This window comes from Cyrtonyx montezumae, unplaced genomic scaffold (assembly GCF_038088225.1).
Source record: "Cyrtonyx montezumae isolate F1298 unplaced genomic scaffold, pur_monq_1.0 scaffold_8, whole genome shotgun sequence".
Classification (NCBI taxonomy): domain Eukaryota; kingdom Metazoa; phylum Chordata; class Aves; order Galliformes; family Odontophoridae; genus Cyrtonyx; species Cyrtonyx montezumae.
In genome coordinates this window covers 85,198,373-85,223,615 of record NW_027072089.1, presented here as the reverse complement: position 1 = coordinate 85,223,615, position 25,243 = coordinate 85,198,373, and the positions used below count along the sequence as shown (strand labels likewise).

Here is a 25,243-nt window from a genome sequence, read left to right as displayed (position 1 = left end):
TTACAATATCCTGGTTGTGCCTGTCTTATTTCTACTGAAAAATACTTTGTCTTCCCCATCCCGTGGAAAAACTATTGGATGGATGCTTAGCCCTTACTGAATAACTCCCACAAGTTTTTAATAACAAAAGGAAAAAAAATAAAACTTCAAGTCAAAGTGCATGCCACCTTATTTCAGCCCTTCATAAAGTGTTAATATTTTTCCTCATTCATCTTCACTTTTTTTTTTAAATATGAAAGCTGAATGAGCTGTCAGGAACTTAGAGTTCTTTCCCCCCCCCCACACTGTGCACTCATAGCAGTAGTTAGTTCCTCTACTCAGTCCAGGTGAATTTGGAGGGTTTTTTTTTCCAAATGACCTTAGAAATAGAGTATTCTCAAGCTATCTTTTTTCTACATGATCAGAAGCACTAAGCAATTCTAAGCTTACCTACTGTAACAAGGATTTCTCTGAATTAGGTAACAGGGAGAATATTTCAAAGTTGTTTTTAAAGTAATGTAAAAGTTAATTTTTACTTTCAAGTTTTTTTAGCTACAATAACCTATGATTGCACTGTAAACTGTTCCAGCAGTCTGATTTAAAGGAATAAACTTGATATTCCAAAGCCTGGGTGGAGGAGGCTAAGAATATGAGAAATACTGTAGAAGAGGGCGTTGATTGCAAGTAGAAAGAATGACAGCTGAGTGCCTTCCTACAGTAATTCTGGAGTTTGTCTGGGTTATTCAGGCTTTTGGGAGCAAGTTTGAACTCCTCTGAGCATAATCAACCTGAGAAGCACAGTTAGTGGAAAACTCCCATTCTCCCTTTACTAACTGCCAGCATTTTTAATGCTGAATGTTAAGTTCATCTTGCTTTAACAATGACCTTCTGAAATGAAGATCTACAATATCACTACTTAAGCCACACAGAAAGGGACTTACAACAAAAGTTCCATTAGTTAAGCTGTGGCCGGAGACTCCAATGTCACTTCTGCTAGTAATATTTTGGATGAAAAAAAAATAAAACCCCAACAACAGGTATCATTAGGGGCTTAAAAGGGGAAACAAACAAAAACCAGAAAAGGAAGATGAAGATTTTCTCTTCAGGTACCATATACTATTTCAGTACCACTTGGAATAAAGGCAGCAGATAGGAAACTTTAAGATAGTTTTACCCACAAAAAACAATTTAAAACATATCTATAAGCACAAAAATTTCATAATTAAAATGCTGCTATTTTGCTGGCTTCTCGAACCCCGCTCAAGTAAGCTCCTGTAACGGTCTGAGGAAAGTGCCTATTTGTGGCCTGTGTTAGAAAACAATAATAATAATTTATTGTTTCTAGAGCTGTTAAAACAGATACAAAATGAAAAGTTCAGATCAGTTATTTTTTACATAGGCATGTACCAACATTTTAAAAGGTTATGGAGAACTTAGTTGGAAGAATTTTAGAGGAATGATGCTGTCAAATTCATAAATCTAAATCTGCAAAACTAGTCAGCTAGCAAAGTTAGTAGTGTGTTTTGCTGTAAGCACTTTGAGTACTGTTTCAATGTAGAATGCACCCAATGCTATCAGCAGCATACACTTGTCACGTTACCCAGTAACAAAAAGTTAATTTGACTAAAAATACAAATGGAACATGTGCCTCTGTCATATTCTGCTCTTGCTGCTTATGCAATTCATGCCCAGCCTGAGATACATGGTGAACTACCTATGCCCAACAGTGGGAGTAAAGACAGGTCTGTGTCAAAATGAAAACATTAGTATATTTGTGTAACAGTGTGCTTATATGCTACCTCTAAATTAATAGCTGTTGTCTAGCGAAGGATGGATCTTACATAAATACTTCCCCAAAAACCTTAAATCAACAGTAACAAAGATACTTACCTCACCAGCAAAAAAAATTGTCCCTTGTATGTCTTCAGCTATAATGTCATAAGCTTCACCACTGCCTCCTGTTTTTACAAAACTATATGCCATCTGGAGCCAAGGGTCTTTGCTCCATCGAGTAACAAAAAACTTCACTGGGTCAGGAACCTCCTGTATAATTACAGTAAAACTTACTTACATGCTACAAAGAAGAGCTCACATTTGTATAGCTTTCCATATCCTTAGGGAGTATGCAGTATTATTGTACTGCAGATTGGATTAAGTTCCAGAATTGAATCTCAGTTTTATTTATTGCAGCACTAAGCACAGAAGATGATGTGTTTGCTAGAGTTGCCTGATGTTTGAAACATTACAGTTGTTCTGTTTTTGAATGCAACAAATATGGATATTGTATTCTACCTAGAGCTACAAAGGTAAAAAAAAATTCCATCACGGTAACACATAATCTTGCAAACAGATAAAACTCCAACATCAACATAGCTGAGCACATTTGGGTGTACAACATAAGCATCTTAAAACTTAGTAAGACATAAGAGTTTGTTAATTCTAGTTCAAATCTCAAAATGTAATTTCCATTCTGCGGATGATTTTATTCCAGTGAAGAAATGACTTGTCTAAAATCAGAAAATGAGCTGGTTTGAAAGCCAGAGTTAGGGAGAAACAAAAGGAAAGTCTGTAATTAAGCTGTGATTATAATACTGTGTATTCTTTGTCCCATTGCACCATGTAAGTTCATGCTCCACTCAATAGAAAGAACCTGAATAACTCTATGAAGGCTCATGTAACTACAGCCGCGTCTTACTCTTAAGGGACTTGTGACAAGTACAAAGAAGTACCACTGATTGTCACCTGCACAGCATTTGGTATCAACAAATAGACTGTTCCATTCCAATCACCTCCAAAAAACTAAGGCTCAGCAATTGCTAGCCAAACAGATACGTATGGCAAGTTGTGAGGACATCCCAGAAGGAGGTTTTGGTACAGCCCACAAAGCTACCTTTGAAAATCCTGTGATGTTGCCAAGAGATGGCTAAAATTCACAACTGTGATAAACCATGGGGACAAAGACATGAGAATCATCCTTGTAGACAAAACTAGCACCACATGGGAGACCTCTTTGCTGCCTGTACATTCTGATGAGGTGAAAATAGCAGGTATGTGGACTTACATTGCCTGCAATTCTGGTAACTGTAAAGCTGTTACCAAAAGTATGTTTTCTAGGAAAAGAAATAGTCTAAAGTATCAAATGTTTTCCTGTACATCATGAAGTAGTGCAATCAGAAGCTTTATGTCTGTTGGCACGTTAATTCACATCTTTTAAGAGAAAAGAGTTTTCTTACCTGCTCCTTAAACAGCTCTCGAAGTACAGTCATGCACTGTTGTAGTACTTGTTTGTCATCTAAATTCTTAATGGTTGTCACTGCATCTCCGGTGACTACTGACATTAAAATGCTTTGTTTGCCCTAGAAAATAACACATTGACATAGAATATTACTTGAAATTTTTCAGTTGAATTATTTCTTAAAGAGCCCCTTTTAATTACTATTGATAAAGACATTTTTCAGCTACAGAACAATTTTATTCTAGACAAAGTCAGCTCTGATTCTTTAGAATAAAGGCTTTCTATTCTTCAGTGTTTACGCTCCAGGTACGAACGTCCTCTGACATCTTGTTAAGGGAGACCTGTATCAGGCAACAGTCAGCCCCTCTCACAACTCACAGGATTAACTGAAAACTCCCTGTATACCTATTGGAAAGGCTACACCCAAAAATTTGACCTTTGAGACAGACCTCTCAAACTCCTGTGCCAAAACTTCACATCAACTCTACTCCGGTTTCAAAAGACGGTAACAGAGATGAGCTATTTAAATACTAGCTGCATGTGTTTTGGAGTCGAGCCAAGGCTAAGTTCTTAGCAGCTGATTTTGGCCCAAGAAATGAAAGCTCAGTTCTCCTGATGCTTCCATTCACTTCAGGAAATCTGCCGTGATTCAGTAGTTTCAAAGATTAAGCAGTCACCACAGAATACTACACAGATTCTCAAATTCTTGCATGAATTCTCCCTCTTTTATCTCATGTTACTAAACTTGATAGCTATCAGAATTGCTATCAAGCAAGTTAATAATTATATCTAGTGTTTCTGACAGCATCACTGTGCTGAATGCCATATAGAATGATCTTGTAACTATTAAGGAGATGACAAGAGGTCTAAACGGAAAGTCATATACAGGTACTGATATTCTGATGACATAGCACAATATTGACAGGATAGTTTCTCACAGTAAACACAAGGTTCCAAAACAAATTATAATTGCTGTCAAGCAGCAAGCAGCAGTTGTTAACGCATGAAGAAGTAGGTTAAATGTGTAGTGTGTCTGTTTGGAAGTGTCAGGGAAGGGAAACAGAATGCCAGTACATTGGTCTGAACTGGTTTTGAGACTGACCCTGCAGACCTCATGTTCATGCAAAACCTACCGCTTGTCTTCCACAACCTCACAAGTCATGCAGGCCAGTGCAGGCCAGTAAGTACTGATAAGCCAACGTTGTCTTTTATAAGTGGTTTAAGTAAGGAATCAGAAGTCTTAAACTTGAAGTAACAGGCAGACTTTTCCATATTTTGTTCATCTGTACTCAGGTCTTGCACACTTGTTTTCAGAACAGCTTTAAGACTAAAAGTATTAACATACTTGTGTATTATGTTGTACCCAGACCTGGGAAAATATTGGCATTTCTTACAAAAAAGTATAAACCAGCTTTTTCTGGATAAATAAAAGTGATTCCACTTCATTTAAAAGGAAAAAAAAAAAAAGGGAGCCATCACTGTTCAGTAATTATTGCATTTAGATTCCAAACTGGATTTCTGAAGGGTCAGCAGGAAATAGAGTATGTTACCTCTGGATCCATGTCATAGAAAACACTGAAGAGTCCACGTTGGCTGGAATTGGGTGGAACATGACCAAAAAAATCAGCACCTTGAATTTTACTGTCCCAGAATCTATAAGGAAACTGCAATGCAATCTGGAGAGAGATAGATGGAATCAAAGTATTTCGTAGTGCATCACAAAACTCATAACTGTTCGTCTCATTCTTTTCCCTTTGTTACTCAATTTTCAACACAGTTCTCTGAGGGAGTTTCAAATAATAATATTTAAACTGAAGTCTCAGAAATTGAAAATAGAACTAAATTCACCGTGAAACTCACTATGGAAAGTGCTCAAGTTTGGCAGTTCTTACAAACCTAATGCAGAACTCATAAATTTCCTTCAACAGATGAGGATCATTGAGTCTTGCCTTTAAATTTGCACATTGTTATAGTATTGTTTTTGGCATTACTGTTTTATTCCAAGCACAGACATTATGAGGGATCTTTTCAGGAGCAGCAATCTTTTTTCCACTAGGAAAAGTTAAGGGATCTTACAAGCTGGTCAAATACACAGCTTTGAGTATTCTTCTTAAATAGTTCATGTATTTCCTAGGCCAAAAAAGGCCAGGATTAAGCGTATTATGAGAACTGTGGAATATCTAAGGTCATTGTGAAGGCTTGCTCAGCAAAATATTTTTTTCCACGCTTCCTTCCCCAACCCCTCCTTCAAAATTGCAAATAGCAGATACATCACAGAAGAGTTTTGACTTGAGGATACAAGCAAAACTGAATATGTAAGCAAACCCCAAGAAATACTCCATAAAGAACAGGGCCATAACTGCCAGTATTTCTATGAAAAGGAACTGAAAAATGATCTGAATTTGCTTACCTTCTCAATGACTCCTGCTCCCAAACTGTTAATAGCTTTAATTTTTTTTTCTGACAGTGGAGGATTGAACTGAATGGCATTTTTCTGAAGAAGGGCCAGTGGTACCGTCACTAATACCTGAGAGAAACAGTTACAGTCACAATCACAGCAGAAGCTGAACACTGTACTTAAGATTAATAGCATCCTCTAAATTATCATGGATTATTCATGTGTAATACTCACCAGATATCTCAACATTAGTGTCTGATTTTACTGCACGTCAATGGGAAACATATGAATTACATTCAGGTGAGAGCAGATCCCTAAGTTTTCTGACTTCTAAGCTGCAAACTGTTGAATTGCTTGTGTGAGTGGCAAGCCATGCTGGTAATTTTAATACCTCTCATAAACTGCAGTCAACCAGACCATCAGATTAACAAAAATTATTTTTGAAAGGGGAAAAGGTCTTTCGTTTTCCTTCACAGATTTCCTCCCTTTAAAAATGGTACAGTAACACTGGTGGTGCCAATCCTATTTTGATCATGTATAGGTATAATAATTTTTAAAATGATACCTTCAACATAATTCTTTCAGTACAAAGCAAATGAAGATGTAGGAAATAAGGGTGACTGAGAGACAGCAGGTTGTTGAGTCCTGCATCCCAAAGGGAGACATTTTAAAGGGCAGAATAGCATGTCAGATGGGGTAAAGCTGAGTAGGGAATGGAGCCAAGAAAACCATCACTTCAGAGACCTGATGAAAATCTATGTGCTTCATATTTTTAGTTCTACCTTTGTAGTCCTTAGTTCTTTAAATCAAGTGGTACTCAAAACTCAAGCACGTTCAATGACAAATAGATTCTAGAACACCCAAATACAGATCATTGGAACGTATGAGTTTTCTTTGAAGTGTGAAAAATTAGACTAAACAGTCTTCTGTGGAAGGGAAAAAAATAATCAGGGTTACACGTTCTGTGGAAAATACCATTGTTGTGTTCTCCAAAATCCATCAACTTAAAGCATTTTGGGTACCTTTTGTGTTCTCCACACAGTCCCATCTGCAGTAGCGACCTGTACTTCTTCACCAGAATAGTCAATACTCTGTACCTGTTGAAATACAAATGCAAAAGGTTATACTACAAAATCTGTATGCACAGTGTCAGTTCAGACAAGAATAGCTAATGTAGCACCAGCCTGCAAAGGAGCTGAAGAGTGCAGATTTCCAGATCAATACTTGCCGGGACTAGGGGGGAACCTCCATGAAAGAAAAATCATTATGATTCTAATCTTAGCAGCTCATCACATTATTATGTTTAAGATGGTCCTTAGTGAGAATTTCTGGAAATGGCACAGTGTTCTTTACTAGAGAGTCTGCCACTGTTCATTACAGTACTCCTTAAAATTCAGGTCAGTTAACTAAATTGATTTTTTATTAGTATGTATTAGTATGTATTAGTATATTTGAATACTGCATTAAATCAAATACTAGAATTACATTTGTATAATAGATTAGACTGCATGCCTAGAATGCAGAAATACAGCTGTGTTTTCAGTATCACAGATCCTCACAGTGAGGGTGACAGAGCACTGGCACAGGCTGCACAGAGAGCTTGTGGAGTCTCACGGAGACATTCAACACCCACCTGTGCAACCTGGGCTAGGGAGCTGCTTGGGCAGGGGGGCTGGGCTCAATGATCTCTAGAGGTCCCTTCCAACCCCTACAATTCTGTGATTTAAAATAGTTACTCAATGCTAATGGCAACATCAACAATTTCTGATCAGTCAGAAGGTTAACAAAGGAAATTCTGAACTTGTCCTTTTTTAGAGATAAGTTGGAATCATTGGAACTCCAAATTTGCCTGGTCAAAAAGAACACAATGATTATGTCAAAGTAAAGCAATGCCTATTGCATCAATGTTTTTCCAGACTTACTGGGAAATTTAACCGGATGTCCAACCCTTCAGCCAACTTATCAATGATGGTGGAATATCCCACAGTTAGGAGAGTGTGATCTCCAGCAAACTGAGCAAAGAACTCATTATGGTCCCACGAGCGTGCAGATACCTGTGGAGAGAACATAACTAGCTGTCTCTACCAGTAAGGTGATGTAGGTTCTAACAAAAGTCCCAAAAGTTGGAAGCCACCCTAATTCCCTCCATAACTTTGGAAGAAAGAGAAAAAAAGTACGTGAGAATGTATGGCATTGCTGACAAAAATAAACAGCTCTATATATTTATAGAGGCCTTTATATCCCAAGGCCTCTAACTGTCTTATAATTGCTGGATTCAGTCATAATATGACTTTGTCACCAGCTAGTAATTTTTAGCTGTGCTTGGGGTAGGAAAAAATAAAAAATAAAAGAAGGAAGTAATACAAAAAATGAGGTGAATTGCAGTGATTGCAGTGTGCTTATTTCAGTTTTCTCTCTGGCAAAGAAATCAGATTTTATAACCCTAAGATTTGGAATAAAAATGAAATATTTCCCAACATGAAGGGGGAAAGGAGATGCTAAAAAAATACCTCAATAGAATTATTCTCTATCTTCACAGATTCTTCCATGATTGCTTTCACTGCCATTCTCTCCCCCACAGACTCATAGTGCAACAGTAATATTTGTACTTGGCCGTCACCACCTGGCAGTGAAGCAATTCTCAAACTGCTATTGGAATGACAATTCCTATCAGTGCAGTTGCATTCACACCATATCATACAGTCAGCAGAATACCTAGGAGTGGTGAACTGGGGCCCACTGTCGTGGTGTTGGAACACTTCAGAAGTTAAATGCTTTTATTCTCAAGATACCTAGCAAGGTAGAGAAATACCTCAGTTTTTTTAAACACAACTGAGAAGCAGAAGTCACACATAACATCTGAGAAAGAATAACTCTCGTGTGAATCCTACCACCCAGAATCTCAGCAAAATGCCCTATTCCACTGCATCATTTACTTCTGAAAACAAAGAGAATTTTACTGCAAGTGTGTAATGCACTCCCATTAGATTGCCTAAAGAGGTGCTGGAATTTATATCACAATACTTGTGAAGAACAGGTTAAGGATTTAGAAGTAACTTAGGGACAGCTGATTGAGGCCTTGTGGGGAATCAGATGGCTTCTCAGTGTTGTTGCAACACTATTTTTCATAGAGCTCAACCATGTCAAAACACAGCTATCAAAACTCACCTGAGAGAGATTGCTGCCACAGGCGTACTCCAAATTACTGAGATGGAACTGCAGTACTTTTTCTTCCAGTTCACTGAACTGGATGCCAGACTCCCGAATAAAGGCTTTATAGATCTCTTGTATTTTCTCTGCAAAAAAAAAAAAAAAAAACGTTTCAAATGAGGATATATCACAGTTCATCAGAAGCCCTACTACATTTCAGTATTCTCTGGATCACAAGCTTTTCAAGCTTGTTTGCGCTAAGATGTTTTTCTTCTCGTAGAAAAACCACAAGATCTTTTGATGATAAAATATAACTTTGTTGCTTACTCATAGGTTTCCCTAAGAAAATATTTTTTCTTCAAAAAGAAAATGTACGTAGCATCAGGAAGATATTAAAATATATATATTGAAAAAATACTAAATGCAACAGTATAGGTGGGATAGTCAATTGAGACAGGAGAGACATTCATTTCTTCACTATAATTAATACACTGTTGAAGATATATCTTCAGGGGAAAAAAAACAACACTTTTAATATAAGAGAATCCTTGCAAATAAATCCTGGGCTTGTTTGTTTGTTTTTAAGCAAAACAAGAAGAGCTGAGGAATTTGATCCAGAGTTCACTCAAGAGCACAATGCTACTACTTTTGTCTTACTCATCCCACACCTGTTTCTGAGCAAGTGTATTTGTTGTTGGACGTGCTCACAAGCTGTAAGTGGGAGGCATTAGCAACAGAGATGGGACCATTCTTGCCATCAAAAGACTTTGATCAGGCTGATTTTTTTTAAACAGATAAGTCATAGAGAATAGAAGTTACAGCTAGCTATAGCCTGCGTCAGTGAGGAGCAGGTCTTATGAACTTCAACTGCCACTAGTAACACTGCAAAAAGCTACGTTATTAAAACAAGATACTACACTAAAAGTAATATAGTATTATTAAAGCCTTCAAATTCGTCCTCCTTAGAAGTTACACAGGACTTTTTAGTCTGCGTGTATACAAGTTGTCAATTGTCATCAATGGAGCCAGATTATCACTGTTGTATTAAAGGTTAGATGTGCAGACATATGCTTCTAAAAATGTCTGATGTAAAAGGCATTTTAATATAAACCTATAAGTTCTGATGGCTATGAGCACAGCCAACATATTCACTTTTAAGTACATCTCCCACTTACCACCAAGAGGAACATCTTGCTGTTGGGTTTTATCTTTTCTCCACTCAGAGACAACATCTAGGATGGCATTGAAATGAAAGTCCATACGTTTATCAATAGTGGGATCTGTTATCCTTCCACCTTCCTGGATCAAGTCACATTTCTCCCCTAGTTTGTGCATTTTAATGCCAAGCTTAAGAAAAAGACATTTTATTGCTTTTAAAGTATGGAAAAACTACAGTGCCTAGCAGCTCACGGTTATTTAAAGAAAGCTGAATCCCTCAGAGTTAAATTATATCAATGAGAAAACATCCATGATCTTAAATAATTAGTCATATTAACTCAGACACTTGTCCTCTCGAATACCAACAGCTCTTCAATCTCGTAGTTGTCCACAAACTGCTTTTCCCCACTCTTCCATTCTTTTCTGTATCAGATATTCCTTGAAACCTCATCTCCAACTTTCCTGTCAAGGCACGGGGTAGCACAGAGACGTGTCTGGTATCAAACATAAGGAACCACTTTCGTTCATTTTTACGTCACTGTATTTTCTAATCACCACTGAAATTAGTTCTTTTCAACAGCTTTCTGATGCTGGTGGCCTAACAGTTCCCTGCAATTCAGGCCTCAACAGGATGCATCTTGCCAGTTACTGCCTGCTTCATTAACAAGCAAGCAAAGAAAGAAACGGTTTTGAATTAAATCGAGTATTTTTCTCTGCTTGTTCAACTCAGAGCAAAGAATTCATTAAATTCTACACAGTCAGTCTTGAGATTCTCCCTAGGGCCTTGTTACTTAAGTGCACTCCAGTGTTTTTCACATGTCCTCACGTATCTGTGGAATGTTGCTCCCCACTGCAGATCTCAATATAGAGCTATACTCTGAATGAAATATGACATCAAATAACCACGTAAGGCAGGTACTCAACATGCATTCAAAAGTCATTGCTCCTCGCCTCATAACTAAAGTGTGTTTTAAAAAATAATAATAATAAAGCCCACCATTTTGATTCTTCATGACACTATAGAACACTAAGCAGTTAAAACGGTGTGGACTGGATTTACATGCCTCTCTGAATAAACTTCAGATTCCACCGGGGGAAATTCTGCTTCCTGCTCAAAAAAAATCAAACTGTGCTGTGTTTGTAGAAGTATCTGGTAAACACATTAGGCATTATTTGTTCAGAATCAAACTAGAAATGCAGAGGCCAAGCAAAGGCAAGTCTGTAATTGAGCTGTGTATTACAACAGCACAGCAATAACATACCACAGTAAAGCGTTTCTCAGCTGTAAAGTTTTGTCTGTACTAGAATGAGCAGTCTGTCAGGTGCCTCTTACATTTTTATCTCTAGAAAAGGGCAAAAAAAAGTTTCTTCCAATTTTGAAGCTGGAGCCACCTTGTTTCTTTCTAACGTAATGTGCCTAAAAAGCATTGTGCAGCCCTCCTCTGTCCCCATCTGTCACCGAAGATACGGCAGCAACACAGAGTTTACTCAAAACTGAACAGTGTTTTAATCGTGCCATGAAAGGAGACTCCCACCCTTACCCGCCCACCCACGCCTGCTTTCTAACAAGTTTTTCTGTAATGATAATGCATGACCACAGCAGGGAACCCACTTGCTCACACATTAGTGCCATTGGGTTGTTGACACATCCGTTGACGATTTGTGCACCTCTCCCAACAGTGACGCCTGTGAATGTCTTATCGTCCCACACTCGGCCACCAATTCTGTCTTTAGCTTCTAGGACAATGACCTATGACACAATGCAGTCCAGTAAGTGGGGGGGATGTGTCCAACTCCAGAGCAAAAAAAAGGAAGAGATAATGGAGCAACAGGATCGAGGGTTTCACTTATTATAAAAAAAAAAAAGGAAAAGGAAAGCAACATGCCCTTTCATTTCTTTAAGCATCAGCCCTACAAACATTTAATGTATAAAGATCGTTAGTATACTCCGATGTGTAAAGTTTTTTTAATATATTGGGATCATACTGGTAATAATAAACGGGGGAAAGGGAAATATGTGTGATTTCCCTGTTTAATAAACAAGTGGGTGCACTGAAGTCCAAAATGGAGAGAGAATCTCATTTAAACAGCAGACGGCATCTACAGTTGCATTATATATACACAAATATTGCTGTATCTCTTTATCCTCCCTGCTCAAGTCTGTGTACAATACGCAGTATTTGCTTTGTTAAAATTTAGATGAAGATAAATTCCGTCTTTAACAGAAAATTTACTCAATGAAGCCCCCGATTTTGCAAATGAATTAGGATGCTCCATGCCTGGATGTTTCTAAGAACGAGGTTATTTCTTCATTTTGAGGAAGACTGCTTTCAAAGCAGAGGAAATCTGATTTTTCGAGTAAGGCACTCTAAAGTTTCTTACCTTAATTCCAAAGTTGTGCAGCTGTCGGGCTGCTGCTAATCCTGCTGCACCAGCCCCAACTATAATGACAGATTTCTACAAAATAACATTCAGGTAAATAGAAGTAGTTAAGGGCTAAAATATAAATGATCATTGCACATTTATTCTTCTTGCTAAACCCTCCGATTTCAGAAATGCAATTTTAATTGCACATGTCTCAATTTCTTTCAACTGGAACAGTTCTCAGACAGATAACACACTTAACTTGGAACAGTTTCAGTCTCAAATTGGGTCCCATCAATAAAAGCTTTTTTATAAATTGAGAACACATGCTGATACACTCTCCACACAGAAATCAACTTTTTCTAGGAGGTATTCTATTACAGAATGCATTGATTATGTATGTATGCTGTCATGAAAATTGCTAGTCATAAGTACATATGCTTTAATCATGGCTCTTGCAAACCAGAACCTGGCTGGTGAGACTCCCATACGTGCTGTTACTGTGAGCACCACATGAAACGTGTTTGCTTTTAGAAGTAATTCCAACACAAATAGAGATAACAAGCAAAACAAAATTTCCATTTCATTTTATAGTACTAATAATACAGGGATTGTTACAGCTACTTACGTTGTGGTATTCTTTAGGAAGAAGATACTGGTCAGTACTGACTGATAAAATCCCTGTATTAATCAGCCCTTTCCTTGTCATAAAATACAGTATCCTCTCCATTTCCTGTACACAGCGAATACGCACGAGCCCTCGAACAATTATGTGATGGATGCATTTTTGGGGGGTAAGAGCCTCCTGTAGAAGAGAAAAAAAAATAAGAAGCAGCATTGATAGTTTAATATTCAATACTTTCACATGTTTGAAACGTATCTGAATCATAAAGCAGGTGATAAAGATTAATCACGAATCATAGAGGTCTCTGAGAATATTTTATAAACCATTACTGTGGAAGTTTCTTGCTGGTCTTACAGAGTAAGGTAATAATTTCTCTCTTCCAATTTCCTATGAATAAAAAGCAAAATTAACTTGGAATAAAAGCATAAGTGCAAAAGACACTCTTGCAAACTCCATGAGCACAGGAGTGGTATTGTAATCTATCCCTGACTGCAGGTGGCAATGCTTGTGATTACATTCCATTAAAATCCATTTTAAAATGACATTCCGAATAAAAGCAAGATTAATATCCAAAATCTTCACACTTATAATGCAGATATCGGGGTCTAAGAGTAGAGTACATGAAATTCTAGTTGGCTCTTGATTTTATTTATATTAAATGTGAAGAGTAGCAATTTCAATGAAGGGTAGCATTGCAGAGTTAACAAAAGGAGAAAACAACCATTTCCTTGTCCACCACTCATATGAAAATATATATATATATCGTCAGGCACACACAAACAACTGTTTAGAAATGTCCAAACATCACTTCGAAAGTAAATAGCTGGGCAGATTTGGTGCAGGTTTAATGCTTTTAAAACTTCAGCATTTTACCATACCTGAAGGTCCTAGGTATTGTAACTAGAGCTGGGGTGGAAGTCCAATCTTGGAATGAATTTTCAAAAGTATAAAAACAATTTTTCTGGTCCATAAGGCTGTATCTAGAAAGAGAGTCCAATTCCTTTGCCTTCTCCCATTGAAAAGCTCCTCATCCCATAACAGCAGCCATTATTTGGAAACAAACAAATTAACTTTTAGCATCTCCTACCTTGCAATTTGTGTACCACAGAGCCAAAATCAGGTTCCTCAAGGCCAAATACATGGTAGGATCTCGTGAATATTCTGGGAACTCATAGAGCTCATCCAGTTCCATGACATCTGGCCTCACACAAAGTGCTTTCCCACATTCATTGGGCTGGTAAAATGGTTGGAAATATTTGTTCATTCCTGCAACTGAATGAAGACACACATGCAAAAAAAAAAAAAAATGTAATATTTCTGACTTATCCTTTTCTCTTTAAGACAATTCACTGACCTGACACAGATAAAGAAGCAAGGAAGCATCCCAACCTCTAGCCACTTTTAGAATGATTTCATTTGATGTGGCTTTCTCTTTTCCTACTCTCTGGGCTGTGCAGTATTAATTACTGTTGCACTACCCAATGTGCCTTGGACCTACAAGGGTTTCTGTTTGAGTTTTGTCAGAAAAGCAGTACATGCCCTCAGATGCCGTCAGTGGTCCAACATGGAAGGGTATCTAATTCAAGTCTAAAGCCTAGCAGTGCTGTACAGGCCCACAGAGTCCTCTGAATCACTTTCATCTTCAGCTCTGAGCACCACCCAGAGTGAGCAGTGACTAAAAGTAATCATCTTCCACACGCAGCACTAGCAGCTCTGTATAATGAAACTGTTTTCCTGTTTATAAAGCAGGTAAATATCTGCTGAATAGATGAGTGGATTTCTTTTCAGCGCCTAAGGAGAACAAAGCCAGCTGGGATAACACAAATGCTGAACTTGCATTCAAGTACTCCCTCTGAGCTAGTACTGAGGTGTATCAATAAGGATGAGAATGGGAATCCTGAATTACCTTCTACCATACTGGACCTATTTTGCAGATCTCATCCCCAGGATCGTCAGTCTCAGAGCTACCATTAGCAAAAAACCTAACTGAAGCAAACTCCATGTGCCTTAAGAAATCTAATCCTTTTCTGCAAAGCCCCAAAGCTCCCCAGGATAAAAAAAGAACAGAATTAAATGTTGTTATTATAAACCTTAATTTCTTTAAGAAAAGAAATGATATTGAAGTAACGGCATGTTAACTTCCCATTTCTGTTACCAAATGGCAGGTAGTAATCAAAAAGCCTATGAGGGCTGTGCTTACACCGTAAAGAAATGCATTACCTTTATCTTACAAATGAGGAAATTATGACAGAGAAGTAGACAGGCAATCACTCAGAAAGCGTGTGTGTTAGCACTGAGAACAGAGCCAGTGTTTCTGAGTCAGGAGCGTTGTGTGCCTTATAAACTGGGTTTTAAGACAACAGTCGTCACACCTATTTAAGGAACAGAGCCCTGCAGATGGCCCTTACCAGTCAAATTAGGCACGCTCTTTAAGTGCTCTAACTTCACAAGGTTGGATTCACCAGGTAAACGATTAGTGCTGGTACAGGATGGACTCATGCCCACGCAGTCTGGATAATATGCAGCTAGAAAGGGAGCTGCCACACTGTCTTTCAGCAAAGGAGGGAGTATGAGCATGGAGTACCACCAATGGTCTGAAACTTCAGCCACTCTCTGGCCAAGCGGAGAAGTGAAGGAAAGAGGGGAGAAGAGAACACGTCAGTACTTTGAAAACGTTGTAAAATGAACCAATTCCCCCCTCCCTCCAGAACTGACACCAAAAAGCGCTAGAAGTACCAATCTCAGATTTGCATGTCATGAAGACATTTTCTCTCCCTCTTTCCCCATCCTCAGCCTGACACAGACAACTAGTAGTATTAACCTCGGAAACTGAGCTGAAACTTCACAAAGTCCACACCCATGTGGAAAACAAACAGATGAGACATGCCACAACAATACAGCTATGCCTTACCAGGCTCTTGACAAAACATGTACAGCTGCTCGTGCAACCAGAATTCTGAATTATATGTCTAAACTAACCGACTGATTTAATTTAGATTCTGCTATCCCCATCAAAGACCTTCTGAAACACTAAGAAATGCTTCTGATTCAGCCTTGTTTTACAAAGCAAACATGCATTAAGGAAACAAAACAACCAAGCTTCCACAACAGTCAACAGTAATTGTGAGCGCGTCTCCTGGGACAGAGGTACCTCAAGTACACTTGCCAGCAATGGCTTATCATATCATACTCAATCTGAAACGTGAGATTACATGATCATAAAACCATTGCGACACCAACATGCATCAAGTATCATTCGTATTAGGAGGTAGAGGAAAAGAGAGAGAAAACATGTTTTGGCACTCCTATGCTCTTCTCAGAGAGAGGAGACAAGCTTGACTAAAGATGGAAACCACCTGGAGCAGAGGGAAATTTGAGGATGGGGGTTTTATTTGAAAACCGGCAGCTGAATGCTGTTTTGCCTGATCAAAAATGAGAATTAGGAGTGAACCTTGTATCTCTGTCTGCAACTCAAAGACACCAAGAACCACCTGAAATCTAACTGGTATGGCCAGGGAAGAGAGGAAAAAAGATGAGAGAGAAGGTCCTAGGCTCTGCTGCAAATAGTGTTCTGAGCAAAATGCGTAAGTATTGCTACAGTTGGCCAAAAGACCATGAAAAGGAAAGACGTATGCCATGCTTTAGGGTTGCTTTTGTATTCTGAACAAATGAGGAGGAACAACTGCTACTCACCAAGTCCTCAGGCATGGAGCATTGGTCTGAGCTCTCCGTCTGAAAGAAAGGTCAATTGAATCAGTGCTATTCTAACATCACACAATAAAAATTAAACATAAAACAAGGTCATTTGGCTATGGCATAGTTCCTTAAACCAAATAATGCATTCACATTAGCTTTCTGTAGCACATATGTTTGTATTAGTAAAATTAAATAATAGAGAAATACATAATTCAAAACACTTCACACCAAAAAAAAAAAAAAAAAAACAACAATATCCCAGAAAATGTTTCTCATTTGTTGAATTAAATCATCTCTACTGATCAGAAATTAAAATATGTGTTGTATTCCATGAAGTGGAGTGGAATGCTAAAACAAATTGGAAGGGAAAAAAAATAATCTGGGAAGATTCTACAGTTTTCAGAGAGATTCTTCCAGTCTAGATTATAAAACCAAAATTCCTTAAATTATTTCAACAGTATCACAAAGTTCCAGGATGAAATATTATGTTTTTTACTAAAAAGATTCTGTGGCATTATAAGGACTCCTATTTAGTTTCAAGAGTTATCTTCACAACAAAGCTGAAAAATTCCCATGGTAAAACTTGATAGAAGTTACTAAAAGCTCACTGAACTTTTCCAGCATTTTCCTTCAGTAATGGGTATGGCTTGACAAAACTCAAACAAACATTGCAGTGCACATTTATTTCGTATATTCTGATAATTTTTTCAAAGTTTCAGAATGAATGATTTTATAATTGACTACAGACAGGTATTATTTTAAATTCTTCTTTCTTGATATTTTTATTTAGATTGCAGAAAAGGACAAACAGCTTGTAGGCCTTTAACCATGCAGCTCTGCAGGCCGTCAGGCAGCCATTTTTAAATTGGAAACATTAAGCAGCAAAGTAAGAAGTAAATAATTTCTGCAAATAAGAAACAGCTATTTGTTATTAGTTTCCATATGAGCAAAAGTCTTCCGTGTTACCTTGGTGGAATTGTTGAGTTTCATACCACATCTGTATGTTTTTGCTATTTGTGGTGTCAGCTGGATTTCCTTTGTCAGCTGACGCCATTTACCACACTCTGGCTTTGTACACTGCACCTACAAGTCAAAAAAACAAACATGTTTTTACTTGTTACTGACAGATTATAGATAAGGGTAATGAAGCCTAGGTAACCAACTGAAAGAAGGTAGATGTGAGGAAAGTCTTAAGTACAGTTGTTAAATTCATTCTCATGTAACGCTCAGGCATAAGACATTTTGTGTACGTAAGCCTTACACCGATGTCCTAAAAGACTGAGTTTTACCACAGAACCTAATCCAAAATTGATTCAACACCCATTTACTACTTCAGTGGCTTTTGCAAGCATTGCTGCAAAAAACGTCATACACTACTTCAATAACAACATACATATTTTTAACATTATTCCATTCCCATCCCCTTCTCTCTACTCCCTTTACCACGGAAATACAAAAATCAATGTTTTGCAAGGCTTTCACACTCACAGTTTGCTATAGCTGGTATGCCCCATTTTCCCCACTAAGTCTTACTCTATCTGAACATTGCACATCTTAGCTGCCACTTCAACAAAAAGCAATAGAAAGTTGTTCTCTGTGAGACTTGGAGGAGGTGTCCGATGATAGAGAAGCCCGTCAAAATTATTATCTTGAGCTTTTTGCTAGCCCACGTAAAAACTCAGCTGACCTGCTGCCTGATTATACAGTATCAGAAAGTTTTTCAGATCAAGAAAGGAGGAAATGGAAAAGTCAGGGCAGGGGAGCTAATCTAAACATCCCATCAAAACCACATACCTTCACAAATTAACATCCCATTGAAATACACTGTATTCCACAAAGCACTGTCCTCCTTACCCAATAAGGAAGCTGTTGATCTGCCATAAAGGCTTTTGGGCTGGGCTCACTTTTCCCATTACTTGTCCAAGTCCTTTTCCAGGCAGTGTATTTCTCATAACCATCTTTATGGCTAAAAAGAAAGAGAAAAAAAAAAGGCAAGCAGTCAGGAAAGTGAATGATCTAGTTCATTTTAAGCAACAGTGGTGATTCTAAAATTAAACATTGTATATAAGGACAGAGAAATAAGGCTGAAGAGAGTCCTGTATTTTTCCTATTAAAAACAAAGCAACTCGTGGTTCTTATGGTAGCTCTTTATTAGAGCACCCTGGCCACTATATCCTCTTGGTGATGAGCATACTTCCCAGAAGTTAAAACAGAGACTGAGTTACGGGTGGTGCCAAGTTCATAAGCACCCAAAAATCTTAGTAGAGATGGACTCAGTTCCCACAAAAACAGAAAGGAGCCCGGAGCCCAGAGCACTCCCTGACCCTGACCTGAATCTTCACAGTCACTGAAATGAAAGCAAAACCTGCTTGCTAGCTTTTCTCTTACTCTGAGCCAAGTTCTCTCTCCCGAGCTCACCTTATAAAGCGAATCTGCTATCTAAGGGAAAATATACGTACTTAAAATTAAACCTACTCACATCTTTTAAAATTTTCTGCTCTTGTTTTAGAAGAGAGGAAAGCTTTAGGATAACTGTACCTACAGAACAGCCTAGGTAAAGTAACTCATTTTGCTCACGCTACACATATATGTTGACGATTAGTCCATACAACAACCACAGTTGAAACGCAATGCCTGTCAGATTTTAATAAGCACTGAAAAGGCACAATCTGAATGGGCAAATCTACCTTCGGTAGTAGTGGTCAAAACATTCATTGCAGAAGTGCTCCCCACAGGAAAGATGATACCATCTAGACGTATACCCATTTTTAGCACATCTGAAATGCAGAAACATAGAAACAGCTTTATGATACGTTACAAAAACCCTATTAACAATAGCACATGCCAGAACATGAACCAAATATTCAGGACGAGCCAGGACACTCTGTTATGTTCATGAAGGCTGACTTGTACAAGGCACTGCAGTTATTCAAATAAAGATAACAAGAAGATCATTTCAGTTGTCTTGGACACTTCTCAAACGAAGCAACACCAGATGCAAAGGAGGCAAAGTGTACACAATAAGCAATTTTATAGTTGGTCTGGCTTCCAGCAATACCCCTCCAACAGCGATCCATGGAGCCTCCATAGAGTTGTTTTAGCAATACATATTGTGACACACAAAGCATTTTTCAAATGTGTAAGGCAAAGTCACTCTCTGTAGGAACTTATCATTTCTTTACCCTATGTCATTCTGTTCTGCTACTGATGCAGGATTGGGAAGGGGTCATCATGATGAATATGTTTTTTGTGTGAGTGATTGACTGATTCACAAATCATGACATCTAGTCCCCAGATCAGCTGACACAACTATATATGCAAATCTGAACACAATATAGATGTTGCCTATTTTTTCACGTGACCAAGTTGGCCGCAGTTTTATCCTTAAGAGGGAAAACCTTCAGGAAACCCTTACACGTTCTGGACATTTATTCCTTATTACTCTCAGAAATAAATGGCCATTAGCAAAGGTTATATTCATTAGGCAGAGCAATCACTCTTCACTTAGAAAACTCTCATTAAACTCAATGAAATGACTCAAGATAAATGTACAAGATAAAAAGCAGTGACCTAAGGTACTAACTGAAATAGACAGCAGTGAAATGATCTCATCTCAAATAAATAATGTCATAAATATGTATTCTAGTGGAAATATGTATATATAGAGAATATATAATCTATTAAAATAACATATTTAAAAAGTTTATGCAACATCTGTAGTTTCAAAAAATATATAACATCACTGTAACATGATTTCTCAGGTACTTCTTTCCCCTAAAAGTCGCTTAAACAACTGCAGAAACACTTGGCTTTCCTGTGACAACATTTAACTCCAGCTACCAAAGAATTCTCATAGATAAGTAAACGAGGCATTGGAGTATTTTACATCATTGGAGAACAAATAAAATGAGGAAAGTTTGCCCAATTAATGAGACAGGGAACAATGCCATATAATTACAGTCTGCCTACAGCATAACGAGGTCTGATGTGTTTCTTATTATAGATACTGAACACACAGTACTGACAAGATGCATCTCCAGGGTCAGAAAGCAAAGGACTTGGCGTTAGCACACTGAAAGTCACAAACAACTTAAGAACAAAGAGTTCAAAGAAGTGTGATTGTCTCCCAAGTCCTAAAATGTCAAGCTCAGAATCTCACCTCAGACTGCAAAACAGTCCAACAACAAAGTGATCGAGAATTTCTGCAGTAATTGGTTTCATTTTCCATCTTGAAAGCAAGTTTAGCTTCCTCAGGTTACACTCATACGCTCTTGGTTTCACAGAAACAAGCTGTGTTCCAGAGGACACTGTTAATGACATCAGTAGGCTTATACTAAGCTGTAGATACACTATATCAGAATTAACAACTTGTGCAGAAGGAACTTATCCTCAAAACGAACATCCTGTGACACTTTCCTGGCATCTTAAGACTGGCATTAGTGCCCTTCGTTTGTCCCTCTACAGTTGGAAATGAAGGGATTTTGTGGCTAGAATTTCAAATTGCAACGGCAAGCTTAGAAGAGTCCATGGAAAAATGCAAATAAAAATCAACAAACCTTTCGGCTGCGCTGGCAAAGCAAACAGGACACGTTGCAGTGCATCCAGCTTTTTCACATTTCCTGTATTTCTTTTCTGATGCATCATCATCATCATCTGTCGCCTCAGCTGCTTTCTTCTTCACCTAATAAAGAATAGCTGAAATCTGACCAGAAATGACACAGATGTGTTTTCTACAAAGAGGCATTCAGACAGTTCTTCAGTTTGTGACATGGCATTCAGTGGTTAAAAGGACACAAACTAAACTTTCTGAATCCACTGTGAAATAGCTGCAGCATGAAACAGCTGTCAAATTAGGCCACTTTTTCTCTCTCTCTCCCCCTCCCCCCTCCAGAAAAAAAAAAAAGAAAAAAAACAGATCAGTAAGGATGGAAATATCATTTAAAGCATACAAAAATGTCTTGCCATACTTAAACTGATACCATTGAAGAAATTATAAGCAAAGCCTCCGGTTTAAATAGTATTTTAAGCTCCATCACATGCTAATGAGTCAAGCCTCAGGCATTCATTCTATTTTGCCTTCAGAAAATGTCTCCTTCATATACCTACTGATATTTATTAGCAGTGATCTTATCAATCTGCATCTCTAACAAAATATTAGGGCTGGTTTGGTGGAATTTTTGGACTCCAGATACAAAAGTGTATACCACATGTACCACATGCCTCTTACGGGCCTCAGAGATGCTGCATAATGCATTGATTCGGGTCTTGGACAGCCTAGTTTGGCTGCGCAGAAGGCTCTGGTTGAATTTTTAATACATCAAGAATTTTCAAGACTGAGCATTTGGCTCTTCCAAATACCACTGATAAAGAAGAAGCTTTGCCTACTTCTTCACAGAATTAACTGATTTCCCCTCTTCCTGCAAATACATTCTATCACTGAAGTATCCACAGTGAAACCCTCTTTCTTAATAAACATTAACAGGAAAAAAAAAATACAAGAGTGTCAAATTGTTGTAAATACCTGTCTTCCAGAACTCCTCAGAGGAAGGCTGTCTGGAGACTGGTCTGAAGGACATGCCTTTTTCTTTGTTCGTACCCTTCCAGTTGACATTGTATTATTAGACCTGCAAAGAAAAAGTAGGGAGCAGTGAAGAAAAAGATAATAGTTGATTGAATTGGCAGAGCTGCCTGATCACCTGGATGGTACAGCCACAATTATACTGCTTCTTCAAGTCAGAGTAACCTGGACAAGAATCTGCTCAGTCTAGCTATCAACTGAGGATGGAAATGAGAAGGCGGCATTATGGGGAAATGAACAACAATCTTATTTTAAACTAAATTCAGAGTTAAGATTAGATCCTTGAGTACTTCGTGGCCGACTGTTCCAGATCAGCATAGCCTGGATTTCAGTAATCTGATTTGCATTACATGATGATCTGGACTGGAATTAGGGTCAACAAAGTGAGTAGACTTCAGTTCACAACACAAGCTCTGACATCCCAGCTTTCACGTTGCTCTTCTTGCTGATAACTGATTTATTGATAACAAGAGATCTGCATGGTACAGCACTTTTCCAAGCGGCAGAGATGTTCACCTCCAAGTGAAACACCGGTTCCAAAACTGAGCCTGTTTAGTCTGGAGGAGGCTCTGGGGAGGCCTTATCACTCTACAGCTACCTGAAAGGAGGTTGTGGCAAAGTGAGGGCCAGCCTGTTCTACATAACTAGTGATAGGCTGAGAGGCAATGGGCTCAAGTTGCATAAGCAGAGATTCAGGTTGGACAGGAGAAAGAGAGCTCAGGTGCTGGAACCGGCTGCCTGGGGAGGTGGCTGAGTCACCAACCCTGGAGGTGTTCAAGACACATTTAGATGTTGTACTGAGGGACACTGTTTAGTGGGGAAATATGGTGGTAGGTGGACAGTTGGACTAAATGATTTTGGAGGTCTTTCCCAGCTTTGGTGATTCTATGACTCACGCACCCTCCTATGAATGTGCATCAGAATTTAAGGTCTGAACAACAGCAGCTGTGCTGTAAGTGGAAGATCACAAACTTAGTTACTAAACTGCTTCAGGAGAAAAGAGAAGCTCTACACCACAAGATAGATCCATACTTGTATTTAACAACATCAGTGGGAACAGGAAGAAGGCTGCAGTTCATCATGTAATCTGGAAAGCACTGAGTATGAGAAAGTACGCTGCAGAAACGGGAAAGCACATGTAAAATGTTATTATCAAACTGTTCTTTTTGCAGGGAATAAAATACAAATAATGATAGCCTGGAGGAAGAATTAAATCTAAATGCACTCCACCACATGTAAAGGAAACAGACTACAGCACTGAATCATTAATGCCATCTTGATGTAGTAGGGATCAGATTGCATTTTTTTTTCTTATTATTTTTACTATATCTGGGATTTCTTTCTGTTGTTCCAGGCCCAGTCCTCCTCATTCCAACTGACAGGATGGAGGCTAGCAGTAGTTTCATTCACGTTTCTTGTAAGTAAAAGTAGCAGCAAGAGAGAATGGGAGTTGTTACAAAGTTTCAGGTGAAGGTGATGTAAGTCCTGCGATTGCCTGCCTTCCTCTGCTCTCCAGGTAGAAGGAAATAACTCGAGTGCAGAAGGGAAGAAAAAAAATCACAGGATTGCCACATACGTGAGAAAGTAACTGAGTTCAGGAAACCAATTCAAAAATTAACTTTTTTGTATATGAAAAAAAAAATTATTATACATAACTAGAGGGAGAAAATATATAGTTTTATGCAAAAAAAAAAAAAAAAAAAAAAACAGCAATGGTCCACCATAGATTGCCACTGTATGGAGCCAGCTGTGGCTGGAGGAGAGAAATGAAAGCCAACTACTGCTCCATAAATTACATTTCCCAAAAGTACCACATCAAGCCCCATGAAATGAAACAGCCAGGTTTGGCTCGCAGGGCTGTCCAGTAGCACAACAATTACAGAATGGCTTAGGTTGGCAGGGCCCTCAAAACCCATCCAGTTCCAACCCCCTACCATGGGTAGGGCTGCCACCCACCAGCTCAAGCTGCCCAGGGCCCCATCCAGCCTGGCCTTGAACGCCTCCAGGGATGGGGCACTCACAGCTCCTCTGGGCAGCCTGTGCCAGTGCCTCACCACAGTCTTAGTGAAAGGTCTCCCCCTGGCATCTCTCTGGTCTAACCTCCTCTCTTTTAGTTTGAAACCAATGGTGAAGATTCAAAGGGGCCTCCTGCCTTGATGGGCAGCGGGCAGACGTAGGGAAGCAAAGCACAGATGTAGTTTTTGTCGCAAATGCTGCTGGAAGGGGATGAAGCAGAAGGTGGAGAAGAGATGGGTTAGCAGAGATAACTGCATGAAGGCCATTGTTTCCAGCTGTAATCCACTTTGCCCCCGCTTCCCCTTCCAAAAGCCCAACACCTCCCACACCCACAGCTTTCTCAAGAACAGCGGGCGCTGCCTACTTCGCTATGCTGTATGCGACTCTGCACACCCTATCACAGCAGTGCCCGAGGAAAGAGACCCTTTAAAGGGGAGAAGGACGCCCATCTGTGCCACGTTCCGTGCCACTTCATCCCCGTAACGCCCAGCCCGTGCGGGCAGAGTTGACAGCAAGTTTACATTGGGAAAAAATACATTAAAAGAGAAAGAAAACAGAAACCACACACTCACGTACCCCACACCCAGGAAGCGAGAGCAACCGGTGAGCCGCGGCAGCGCGCAGTCCCAGCGCTCCGCAGCCGGCCCGGAGCCCCCGCGACCCTGACAGCGTCCCCGGGGCGCTCACCTCGGGGCCGGCTCGCCCGGGGGCCGGAGAGCGCATCCACGCGTGCCCGCGCCGCCTCCTGCTAGAGCTGCAGCGGGGAGAGAAGGGGGGAAGGATGGAGGGAGGGGCGCGGCGGTGAGCTCGGGGGGGGGCTGCACCTGCCCTGCAGCCGGGGCGGGGGTCGGCGGGCAGCTGGGCTCACTCACCGCCGCGGCCATCCCCAGCGCCATCCTCCTCCTCCTCCTCCTCCTACCGGCGCCGAGCGCTCTCAGCCCGCCTCCCGCCGCCGCCGCTTCCGCTCTCCTCGGTGCGTAGCGAGGGAGGCACCGCCCCGGTCCGGTCCCGCCGGGCCCCACCGCCGCGCAGGTGCCGCCGCAC

At 39.5% G+C, this 25,243-nt stretch overlaps 1 protein-coding gene across 3 annotated transcripts; it reads right to left on the bottom strand.

The window, feature by feature from the left end:
- Nucleotides 1–1,046: 1,046 nt before the first annotated feature.
- Nucleotides 1,047–25,167, bottom strand: KDM1B (lysine demethylase 1B). Of its 3 annotated transcripts, none has more exons than XM_065753681.1 (22): nt 25,072–25,167; nt 24,776–24,953; nt 22,127–22,229; nt 21,162–21,286; nt 19,293–19,382; nt 18,460–18,571; nt 17,572–17,688; nt 16,603–16,641; nt 15,318–15,522; nt 13,997–14,181; nt 12,913–13,089; nt 12,303–12,377; nt 11,533–11,670; nt 9,938–10,109; nt 8,781–8,908; nt 7,535–7,666; nt 6,635–6,709; nt 5,625–5,741; nt 4,765–4,890; nt 3,213–3,335; nt 1,870–2,022; nt 1,047–1,285 (listed from the first exon to the last, which is right to left on the bottom strand). In XM_065753681.1, the coding sequence occupies exons 3-22, from the start codon at nt 22,214–22,216 to the stop codon at nt 1,202–1,204; spliced, it is 2,463 nt and encodes an 820-aa protein (XP_065609753.1). In that variant the 5' UTR covers nt 22,217–22,229; nt 24,776–24,953; nt 25,072–25,167; the 3' UTR covers nt 1,047–1,201. The 3 variants fall into 3 exon arrangements, with proteins under 3 accessions (XP_065609753.1, XP_065609752.1, XP_065609754.1); XM_065753680.1 differs by having other exon boundaries at nt 24,887–24,953; XM_065753682.1 differs by lacking the exon at nt 24,776–24,953 and having other exon boundaries at nt 25,072–25,129.
- Between the last annotated feature and the right edge of the window lie 76 nt (nt 25,168–25,243).

Bases quoted from the DNA above. Each gene is read 5' to 3' on its own strand.
- KDM1B (XM_065753681.1), bottom strand. From the start codon at position 22,216: ATGTCAACTGGAAGGGTACGAACAAAGAAAAAGGCATGTCCTTCAGAC. The intron at 21,287-22,126 runs GTATTTACAACA...ATTCTTTATTAG, and splicing joins TGAGGAGTTCTGGAAGACAG to GTGAAGAAGAAAGCAGCTGA. The intron at 8,909-9,937 runs GTAAGTGGGAGA...TTTTTTTTGCAG, and splicing joins GCAAGATGTTCCTCTTGGTG to AGAAAATACAAGAGATCTAT.